Consider the following 12,116-nt stretch of genomic DNA (forward strand, 5'->3'; position numbering starts at 1 on the left):
ACAGTTTGAGTATAAATAATAACTCAGACAACTGTTTTTTATTTTCATTTTTGTTTTCACTGATTGAGAATGTAAATTGAACTTCAGTGCTATTGTGCTTTGTTCTCCCTGTCTGTGAAAATATGTTCTGCATTAAAGTGCATGGGTAAACTAGAACAGCTCCAAATATCACCCTTCAGCTTTTGTATAACACAAGAGCCAAGAAAAGATAGAGAATGCGGCTTTATGACCAACAGATGGTGTAATTGGTATCATAGATGTTTTTATATCAGGGGGTCTTAGGTTCATTCTCCATCTGGAGCCTTCACAGATCTACTGTGTAGTTAAATGATTAAAGAAGCCATACTGGGTCAAAAACACAACCACCTGCCTGAGGCTAAATGTATTGTTTTCTTGATCTAGTTGCTATACTACAATTGCCTTCTATATTATAGTTCTCAAGTCAATCAACACAGCACTTAGTACAAACAGGACTCAACAAAGTATTCAGCATCAGTTAATTTATATTCTTCAAGATTTCCAGCATCTAATAAACCTCACAAAAATCTAGGTTTGCTTACTCAATCAAGAAGTTATTCTGACATTTGACAAGTGATAGCAACAGGCCAAAAATCAAGGGGAAGGAAACGAGGTTTACTAGAAAGACCTTCACATTCAGCACTGGGAAGCAGTCGCAAGCTTACACATTCAAATCTGAATTATACACATTTGCATTCAGATTGTAAAAAGCACCATTGCAGTGCAATGATTTTAACTACAGTTTCTGGATTAAGATGACAAAATCACAAAAATAAAATCGTTCAAATCCTACAGAATAAGGGTCATACACAGTGTACTTGGCTAAAAAGGTGTATATGCAAATCACAACAAGTAATTGATACACAATGATGTCACCAGTTTTCTCTCCTTATGGGGGTAATTATTAGCAGCAGTAAGTGCATGAAATCAGTGAAATCATAATTTCATGATTCTACACACTCTTACATTTTTATCCTTAGGCAGTGTACTGAACTTGCCTGAGATACCTCATGATTTAGCTTCTCTCCACAGCAGTACTGATGCCAGAAACCTTATCTGACTAATGATGCAAACAAGTATAATGTTCCTAATTAGCACCCTTGGAAGTTATCACTGTTTCATGCCACTTCACTGTGAAATATCCTGTTACTCTTTACAGACTCTGGAGAAAAGCAATCATATGCCAGACAGAAACAGTGATCCAGGACTTAAAAGTAACAACACTCAAAAAAAATTTTCTATCACTGAATTTCATACGTCCATACATAAGTAAGCAGTAAATTCAACATCTCTAAATTTCAAAACGCTCCCTTATTTCCCCATGGTAATGGAAACACTGGTATTCACAATATAAGCTTTAACACAAATTAAAAAGCAAATGTTAAATGTATTGGTTTATTTTCAAGATTTAACATAAACCCTACAATTTTAGCTAAACATAAATTGGAAGAAAACAACATGCAATCACTGACTTTGTTCCCCTTTTCCTATGTGGTTGAACTGACAGAATTCTGCAGTCATTTGCTGAAAATTTCCCTGACAAACACAAGTACCTACATCAGGTTCAGTTCCATAAACAGAAATTTCAGCTACTAAAAACGCAAGGTTATTTGTTCTTTACTCAGTATGTACAAGGTATGAGTACCTTGTTTCAGAATGCTTACGCATAAAAATGTACATACGTTTATGTACTATATATATAAACAAATTGCTTTCTGAAAACATACATAAAGAGTTAGAAACCAGTTGCTTAGGTGGAGTTATAATTGCACATTCCTCACTGCTAAACATGTTTTAGCATATAGGCATTTGTATTATATATGTTTATTGGTGTAAGAAAAAACAAAACTTGACATAGTGTAAAGGAACAAATAAATGTGTATTTTTCACTCCACATACAAAAAAATCACACATTACTTTTCATTTTCACTTACTAGAAGAAATGAAAGATTTTTCTCTAACAAAGGAAACACATCTGCTGCACTTTTTCCAATCTCATCTACTATGGGATGGATAATAAATACTACATAATGTAGCAATATAAATTTTCATTTTTCTCTGAATTATTGAGACACTTCAAGTGGATGCAGCACTTATGAACATGATGAACAATAGCTCACCACACCATTATATTTATGGCAACCACCAAGTATATTGCCTAGACATCTTAGTGTCTCTAAAAGAGAAACATCATCAACATAATTAGTCAATAGCCAAGAAAACAAGTTTTTTTCTTGTTAAGGGAAATACCTTCATGGGTATACTGTGTTCCTTGATTACTACTCAGGAACATTTCCCAACTTCATGTAGGTCTTGGAAACCTCCCATACTGAAAACATTTTTACAAAGATAGATAGGAAGAAAACTGTAAATAATGTGAATGTCATACATTCTGAAACTCCTGTGAAATGTACCCTGATGTTTTAATGCAATATCTGAGAAAACTAGTTTGCTCTTGCAAGAATGTCAGCAATTATTTCATAATGTCAATGCAGCAGATACTTTCACAAAAGTACTAACTAGAATACTGAATCTTCAGAGAATAACTAAATCCCCTCTCACTTCTAGATTCTTTTGGTAAACATATGAGCATATGAAGTTACCCAATGATCTAGAAGTTGCTGTTTCAGTTTAACCTGCAACATAGATGTTTCTAACTACCCTGGTAAAAACAATATAGAGACAAAACAGGGACAAAGCAACTACACAGTCAGTTTCCAGAGTGAGATTGTCCTCAGCTTGTCTCCTCCAATCCATCACTGCTGCCAGAAGGGATGACAAACACACAAGAATATCTACCAGCCACATCACCTTGAGACATCTGAGTCTTCTCCTGTCTTCGGGATGAGATGTGTCAATCCCTTCAGTCTCTAAGATTCTCATTTGGGCAGCATAACACTTGCATTAAGACCATAATTTCCATAATGAATGGCCTTGAAGGCAAACTGCTACCATTTTTCTGTCTGTGAAAATTCCTTCAGCCATGGATTAGCTTACTACACCTTCCTCTTTCCCACCCCAACTGGCTGCACAGTGAACAAAACAATATATACATGCTTCATGTCTTTTTATTTAATTTTGAGGGTTGAAATAGGTATACAGCTGTTCAAATCTTGCCATTTAATACCACCTCTTAACTCTGCTCAAAACTGTGCATAGTTCTGTGTTTCTTGTTTTTGTTTTTACCTAGCTGTTTTCAACACTTTTCCTTAGTCCAGCATAGCAAATTCATTCATAGAAAGATGTGTGGATACATAATAAATTCTCTTTGTCATCAGACATTGTAATCTGCCTTCAGGTTGCAAAGGGTACGTGCAACTTTTCTAATTTATAGTTTCTGTAAGATTTCCCGGTTGCACGTAATTTTGCTAAGATGTCAGTCACTATCTTCACATTAAGGATTCTTTACTTAATGAATACAAATACCTTCTGATATGCAACAGTTTCTGGTATCCAGAATCAAGCTGACCGTTCTCCCACGTGTAGTCACTCCCCAGACAGCCAGTAGATGGGCAATGTTCCGGTGATAATTAACTTCAGAAATCTAGTCCCAGTAACATTACTAATGATAGCTAGGGTTCTCCTGGTCATTAATCCTATTGCACGTCCACTGCTGCACTCCATTCTTGTTACTCTTAACAAGCAATAATGAGGACTTCATGCTCCATTTCTGTTCAAATATTAAAAACACCCCTGTCCTTCTCTCTTCATCTTATAACATACAAAAAATGCTTCCATTCTGAATATCTCCAACATACCCAATATTGCAACTGTGGTATCTCACCCATACTTAATTCTATGGTATCAAAAACAAAAAGCTTACTAAGGTGGCAGAACTGGCATTCTGAACTTAAAAATGACCACTGGAACTGGAGTCACTACATGGTTCAACAGATTTCAACTTGTACTTTAAGCCTCAATGCGTATTTACAGTGTAATCTGCACAGCACTCATCAGCTCTATCCAAATAGGTGTCCAGTTCATAGAATCATTTGACTTGAAAAGGACTTTTTAAGGTCACCTAGCCTCTGCAATGAACAGTACCTGCTAGACCAGGTTATTCAGAGCCAAGAGCAGCCTGACCTTGAATGGCTCCAAGGAAATGGGATCCATCACCTCCTCAGGCAACCTGTCGCAGTGCTTCACCAAAAATTTCTTCCTTATATACAACCTAAATCTCTCCTCTTTTAGTTTGAAACCATTTCCCTCTGTCCCATCTCCACAGATCCTGCAGAAGAGTCTGTTCCCTTGTCTTTGGTCCCCCTTTAGATACTGGAAGGCTGCTATTTTATCTTCCCAGAACCTCCTCTTCTCCAGGCTGAACAGCCCCAGCTCTCTCAGCCCGTCCTCTTAGAGGAAACATTCCATCCCTTGGATCAAGTTTATGGCCATCCTCTGGATACACTTAACAGGTCCACATCTCTCCTGTACTGAGGGCTCCACATCCAGATGTAGTACTCCAGGAATAGTTTGGCTGATTATATTTTCACTGGAAACATCAACTAATACATGTAATTTATTTTTAAAGACAATCAGATTAAAATCCCAGTTTAAAGTGACTTGTGGTGCGTTCCTTGCCTTACGTGAGTCAGACAACAGAACATGTCTCTGTCTTCAGAAAATGTGGGCATAATCCCTAAAACAAGGTCTACTGTACACCAAATGCTTTAAAATTATTTAAGCAACAAACTGCTTTTATTTTTTTTATGGCTATCCCAGAAAATGAGAAATCAGGAAGATGGCTGGAAAACAAAGCATGAAAAGGCAGAACTCTTGAAAAATAGTATTTATTAAAAAGTTCAGATCTTTGTAAATCCTTAAACATTTTTAAATTCTTACTCTCAAGATTGCAATTCATGTGTAAACAAAGTCTGTTAAATTTTCTTATTTACGCCATTTGAAAACATGTACATCTCAAAATTATCAGCTTATGACTATGTATTGGCTTAACTTCCTATTTTATACATGATAACTCAGTAAATGTTTCATTGCAAACACTGGTTATTATTTGCTAGTAACTCTAATCACTGTCTATATATATTCTGTCACTGAAGTCCATAATTACCATTTGCACCAGGCAAAATTCCACTCAAAATAAACATCATCTAAAGCTAGCTAATTAAAGTTTTATCCTGAATAAAACTGAAACAAAAATAAACCTTCACTCTTAGAGCAATTAGCTGTACAGAAAAACCATTTCATTACTGTATTATGTGAAAGAAAAAAATCCAAGCAATTGAAAAATGGTTACAAACAAGCAAGCTGTCAAAACAGCTTCTTAAGACTAGTATGAAATGCTGGTATTACTTCACCTTATCTTCTCTTTAGCATCACTGTAACGCGCACTGATAGCAATGCACTGAATTTAAATTCTTTCTTTTGCATCCTACCCCAGGGTCTACTGAGATATTCTTCAGTATCATCAACATTCTCATTCCAATATAAAATTGTAACTCTCCAAGCGTCAAGAATGATAGCCCTTTCTTGGTAGAGTTAGTACTTCAGAGCCTCACTTGGTTTTTCCAGCTAGAATATCTTTGAGTCAATTCTGTGAAGTCTAGGAAGTGAAGTCAGTTCTGATGTGGCACTGCTTCTAAAAATTGGTCAAGATTCTTAATGTCTCCAAGCTATTAATATGTCAGAAACAGCAGTTATATTATGCTGGTGCTAGAAACCTGCTCAGTATCAAGTATTCACACAAACAAGCATACAAACATAGTCCAAGAGATAAAACAAACCATTTTCACTCATTAGATGTAGATCTCTTGAAGAGTTCAGTTTATGTATCCTTAGTTTCATAGGTACATTAGGTTGGAAAGGACCTACAAGATCATCTAGTCCAACCATCCTCCAATCAGTATTCTTCCCTCCCATATCTAAGCCAGCAGTGTGCCCTGGTGGCCAAGAAGGCCAATGGAATCCTGGGGTCCATTAAACCCTCTACTCTGCCCTGGTGAGGCCTCACCTGGAGTACAGAGTCCAGTTCTGGGCTCCCCAGTATAAAAAAGACAGGGATCTCCTGGAAAGAGTCCAGCACAGGGCTATAAAAACAACAAAGGGCATGGAACACCTCTCTTATGAGGAAAGGTTGAGACTTGGGTCTGTTCAGCCTTAAAAAAAGAAGAGTCAGAGGGGATGTGATCCACATCAATAAATATCTAAGGAGCAGGAGGCAAAGGGATGAGGCTGGACTCTTCCCAGCAGTGTGTAGTGACAGGACAGGGGAAATGGGCACAAACTGATGCCTAGGAAGTTCTGCACAAATGTGCATAAGATCTTCATCACAGTGCAGTGACGAAGCACTGGCACAGGCTGCACAGAGAGGTGGTGGAGTCTCCTTCTCTGGAGATGTTTCAGACCCTCCTGGATGCCTACCTGTGCAATCTGGGCTAGGGAGCTGCTTTGGCAGGGGATTGGACTCCATGATCTCTAGAGGTCCCTTCCAACCATGACAATTCTGCAAATCTATGTGCATTTATGTTCTCATTTATGCTTTGTATCAAATAAATAAACCCCTGGTTAACTCTTTTTCCAATTCCACTTAATATTTTTCCCTTGAATCCAGTACTTACTGACTCTTGTCAACATTGACTCCCCTGTTAAAACATGCACTCCAGTTACCCCACAAGTATTCAAAGCCAGGTCATAGACAAATATTATCCATATAATACAACAGTCAAAATGTATTTTATTCTGTAAGTATTTTATTCTGTAAGGGTCTTTCAGAACTGGGCCTATTTTACCAGGATTTAGGGGTTTGCTGATACATCAGAAATTCCAGATCAAGTCACAGCACAACTGAATCTGGCCCAGACTATTTTCTTTATGAACCTACTTTCTGAGTCCCAGAAACTGGTTTTGTATAAAGCAGTCCTTCCATGATTGATAGTTCCACCTTCTAGTAATTTGCAACTCATTTGATTTACTGTGTATGTGACTTTCATTACACTTACTTTAGAATGACCGAACCCCCAAACAGGAAATGAACATCTAAACAATCCATCAACAGCAAGACAGCCTAAATCCATTATCTTATTAGCATGAAAACTGCCAAAGAAAGTAAAAACACAACAAAAAACATTATCCAGACACTTCTTTTTATTGGGATTCTGAAACAGTCGAATGCACAGATACTTTGTATTAGTTGTAAATATCCCCTCCATTTAAGCAGCATTTCCAGCTCATGTACAGTTCCTGAGTCATCTCAAGATGTGAGACACTTTTGCAGTAGCAACTTCATAGATCACAGAACGCCAACACTCCCAACCTTGTTTAAAATAATAAATTCCAGATGGAGTGACAGAAAGGAGACAGTGCACCATTCTGTACAGTGACTGGGTTTGTATTTCAAAAGTGAAAAAAGAAAAAGTTATCTGGCTGTACTTCTTTCTTAATACTTTCCTTATGCATTTTACTGCCTATCCAAAAATAAGAATTAGTATAAAAAACAGAAAAGTCATCTGTAGGTTTTTCTATTAAAAATGAACTCATACAAATAACAGTCAACTATTTTTAAGTATGCATGGAAGACAGATCACAGAGTTTAAAAAAATACAAACATATTTCCATAAGCAAAAATACTTTCCAAATATAAACTCTCAATCCCTGCATATTGCAAATAATTTTCATCAGAATAATTTCATTCAATGGCCACCTTATTATAGTTACAATGAATTCTTTCTCAACTAGCATATAATCTTACGAAGAATAAGTATGCATGTTACTAAATCCCCATTTATCATCCTGATGCTTCCATTTAATTAAAACTATGTTCCAAAGAAGTGGCAGGATGAAATAAATCAGCTGAATTAAAATTAAGAATCTATATCTTTGTTTTCAATATGAAATGCTGAAGTTCAGGATATGGGCCCTCACACTTTCAATTCACCTCATGGTACCCTGAATACTTTTCCAGTTAGGTACCAAGACTCCAATCTCACTTCAGCACCTGTAGAAATAAGTGAGAGTCCTGTGTCATCCAAGCAAAGCTACAAAGCAAACTAAACAGGCTTGTCCATACATTTATTGGCAAAGACCACTGAGAATTTTAGCACCTTAACAAGCTTCCAGGTCTGATTTTCTAATGTCAAAAGATTATGACCTGCTGTCTCCCTAACATGAACCAACACTCTTCTCTAGTCACTGCTGCTCTTCTTCATCTGCTTGCCTTGTAAAAACAGACATTTATCAGAAGAGTGAAAACAAAGAGGACCAGACATGCTCAAACTGAAAAGGGATATCTCTCTCCATCAGCTACATTGCTTAAGCATCTTAATTTCTCAAAGAGGACATGTATATAACCACTCAGTAGAGAACACATTAGTAACAATACTTAACTGCTAAAAACAAAAAGACATTCACTCTAAGTGTCATCCAAGTGCTGATTTCCTAAACAATTACTAAAATAAAAAAAAACAAAACTGATCAAGGCATGTTTTTCAGTGCTTTAATTCTGGGTATGTGTTATCATTAATTCATTTAGAAAACATCTCTTAATAACATACTTGAACTTTTGTCTCATCAGAAAAGTTCTGGAGTTGACAAGTCCTGCTCACCTTCCTGCTAATTCAGGTTCCATCACTTCATTTAAAAACAGGACAAAAAAAAATCACCACCACAAAACCAAAAAACTCTGCCACACATGTAAAGATTGCTGCTAGTTCTCAAGAGTGCAACAGCAACAACAAAATCCCCTTATTTCAGGAAGATCTAAAATGCAAGACGTGAGTACAGATTCTGCAACCTTGTATATTAATGCTAATCAGTTACTTGTCTACGTTCATAGGCTCACCTTGAACTCTTAAAACAGTTATGCTGCAATGTTTTTGTCCCCAGCCAAAAAGAGCAAAAAAGCTTGAGTTATTTGAAAATTCAGTTCTGTATTATCAATCCAAAAATGGCTCACAAGTTCAATGCATACTGGTTAAGTTTTAATTTTCATCTCTCAAAATCACCAAAGGCCCTGAGAAGGCTGACTGCTCTTGAGAAAATACATAAGGTCTAGTCCACAAAACAGGAATCAGCTTCAATCCTTACATTTCTGAATGTGTTGGCTTCTCACAGGATTTTATCCAAAGTTAAGAGAGAAAAACATAAATATCAATATAATATGAATACTTTCACACACTGGGATGACATGTCTACCATACACAAAAAAACTTGCTGTATTTCTAATGAGGGCAGTACCAATAACAAAACTGCCCAAGAATAACTTTAGCAGGTTTTATCTCAAAGAACAAGTTTAGATGTTTTGAAAATCACTGCAAAGATGGAGCCATTAAGAACTGAAAGAGACAACAGACTATAATTATCTGACACAGAGTATTCAACAAAATATGGCTGAATCATGCTACAGTGTCTAAGTACATAATATGTACAAATTTGAATAAAATGTTTTATTTAAACAATGATCTTTCTCAAAAAAAGTACTGTAGTCCTCATAGCAGCAACTAAAAAGATAAGTACAAAACAATTCAGAATACAAATAAGGTAGAATACGAAGTTTTTTGAACTGGCTTGTTAAAAACATGCTGAAATACTTTTTTTTTTATTATTTGACTAAAAGTTATGGCTTACTGTCATCCATCCTTGCCAGTTTCCTCTGATTGGTGTTATGTTTCTATCCATCTGTCATTACTGAAAATTACAAGAGCATGAAACTCCAAATATTACTAATTAAGTTGGGGTTTTACGTGCACATACTGCGTTGTATTTCAGTAGTATGTGTACCATCTAAACTCTTACTAACTGTGAGTGTTTCCCTCTAATGAATAGCAGCTGTTTAGAGCTATAGCTTAACACACACCATTTTAGTGCTTCAAAGCTGTTTGAATAAGCTTGTATTCAGTTGCCATCTCAAAACTTTGGATCTCCTTCATGTTGTTTCTGCCTCCTGTTCAAAACAAGTGTAAAGGACCCCTGAGTGAACACACTATAATGATACTGAAACAGTCTCGCAATTCCAAGGTTTCAGTTTAGGTGTTTAAGTTGATAAGAAAAATCACATCAATTAAATCAACTATGCATGTATTTATGTATAAAATGTAATAAGCTAACTGTGTTAAATATAAATTTACCATTTCAATAACAATTATCTGACCAGGCATTGTGAAAAACTGCTTTCAGAAATGGTTAACCAGAGATACAAACAAGTAAGTTCCCACTATGAATGACGTGATACAGCACATGATTATCTCTTAATGTGTTCTTTCTCTCTTATGGTAATATCAGGAACAGCCTATCTTCATTCCGAAAGCAAGTAAACTTCCTACGTACTGAGAATGTTCAGAGAAAGATATACATTTTAGATGTTTTGGGGAAAAACTGGATTATACACAAATGTATACATATCTCAGTTCTCTCCACTTAGGGAGCTGAAAAAATAAATGTAAGGCATTTAAAGATGAAACTTTTGAAAAAGACCTCCATGCAACAGCAATATTACATTTTTAGGAATGTCACTAAAATGTAGATTTTGAATTGTAAGTACATTGCATCATTCACCATTTCCAAAGTTCACCATTCTTTCTGTATGTACATCACTGAATTTTTACTGTCCTGGAACAATCTTATTAGTTAGGCTTTAATGTCTATTGTGGATGAACTTTAATAACTGAAGTAGAATTCGCTATACAGTGTAAAACATTTACTCTTGTAATTTGAAGAAAAAGGAATCCAAAACTGTGGGTTAATTCAGCACAGACTGTGCAGCTTCCTTAATAAGTGATGCAGCTCTGTCCAGTTCTTCTTCTGTTTGCTCCACTGTTACCACTACTCGAATACTAGAAAAAGAAAACCACAACATACATATATACAATCCTTGTCTTCAGTTCAGGCTTTTCCTAACTATCCCTAACTAATATTAATACACTGAAATTACCACCTGTAGGGAAAGAACTATGAATTCAAATTCAACCAGACACAAGACACATGACTAAATGAAAATGATCAGAATACTTTGCCCCTGTTCTTCACATACACAAGCTGCAGAGAAATTTTACTTGTCTGCACATGCAAAGCTCATGGAAAAGTGTCTGGTAAACAAACAAAGACAGTGCCATGCTCATAGGTATGATTCAAGTAGTTTTGGCATCAGCAATCTTTCTCAACATTCTGCTGCATGAAAACACAGAGAGTCATATCCCATAGAATGAAATAATATATTGACTTTCTACTGACCTGGGTGGAGGAAGACATTTTTCTTCTTTATCCAGATAGCGGGCCTCAGTTAATGCAATACCTCTATTTATGCACTATAGATGAAAGTACAGAGAGAAGCCAAAAATAAAACAAAAGGTTCATTGCATAGGTGAAAATACAGTTTGGGAATTTCTAAACATATTGTTTAGATCACTGAACACATATATAACTAACTTCTACTACTTCTGTGCTAGGATAAATCTTTCCTAAATGGAAGTTCTGAAGGTTGTGCAAAAATATTTAATTTCAATAAAAGATAAACACATAAAATGGGGGATGTTAGCTTTCCTCTCCAAAGAATTACACAAAAATGCTGTGTTAAGAAGGCAACTCAAACAAATTTAAGGGTATTTTCAAGGATAATCAAGTTTCTGTCTGTTGTGCAGTCTTGTATATCTGCCACCTAAAATCCTGCAAGACATTCCAACAAATTACTCAACAGATTACCCAACAAGTCACTCCACACATTTGCATTTCATTCATAGTTTACACCAAAAAGCAATTATATATTTTAATTGTTAGAGGAACACTTACATAATCCACAATTTTCTTGAGCAACTTCACATCATTTTCTCGAGATCCATAACTATCTTCCAACCGTAAGTGCAATGCTGGAGAAAACGATTCTCCCACTACACTTAAGCCAGAAATCCTAAAATAAATAAAGAATAGTAATAATGCACATCCTACTAATACATAACAAAGTTCTAGACAGTAAATGTTTCTCCTTTCCACCTGGGGAGTAAGAAGGATATTTCATAGAAAGTATTATTCTGAATGTAAGAAAAAATACAATAACTGTTCATTAACAGTTTTCCGTGCTAGTATTCACAGTGTAAAAATCAACATTTATAGGGACAATCTTTCTCTTAATAATCTTAACATAAGCTATGCATACC

The 12,116-nt window shown here is 35.9% G+C and overlaps 1 protein-coding gene across 1 annotated transcript in view; it reads right to left on the bottom strand.

Annotated features, from left to right (window-relative positions):
- Window positions 1–9,392: 9,392 nt before the first annotated feature.
- SPTLC1 (serine palmitoyltransferase long chain base subunit 1) overlaps window positions 9,393–12,116 on the bottom strand; it is a 28,311-nt gene continuing 25,587 nt past the window's right edge. Inside the window, exons 13-15 of the mRNA XM_065740669.1 lie at window positions 11,752–11,869; window positions 11,197–11,270; window positions 9,393–10,799 (exon numbers count right to left, since the gene is read on the bottom strand). Coding sequence (XP_065596741.1) covers window positions 10,706–10,799; window positions 11,197–11,270; window positions 11,752–11,869 — 286 coding nt within the window. The 3' untranslated portion in view covers window positions 9,393–10,705. The remainder of the gene's footprint in view (window positions 10,800–11,196; window positions 11,271–11,751; window positions 11,870–12,116) is intronic.

This window comes from Cyrtonyx montezumae, unplaced genomic scaffold (assembly GCF_038088225.1).
Source record: "Cyrtonyx montezumae isolate F1298 unplaced genomic scaffold, pur_monq_1.0 scaffold_29, whole genome shotgun sequence".
NCBI classification, from domain to species: Eukaryota; Metazoa; Chordata; class Aves; order Galliformes; family Odontophoridae; genus Cyrtonyx; species Cyrtonyx montezumae.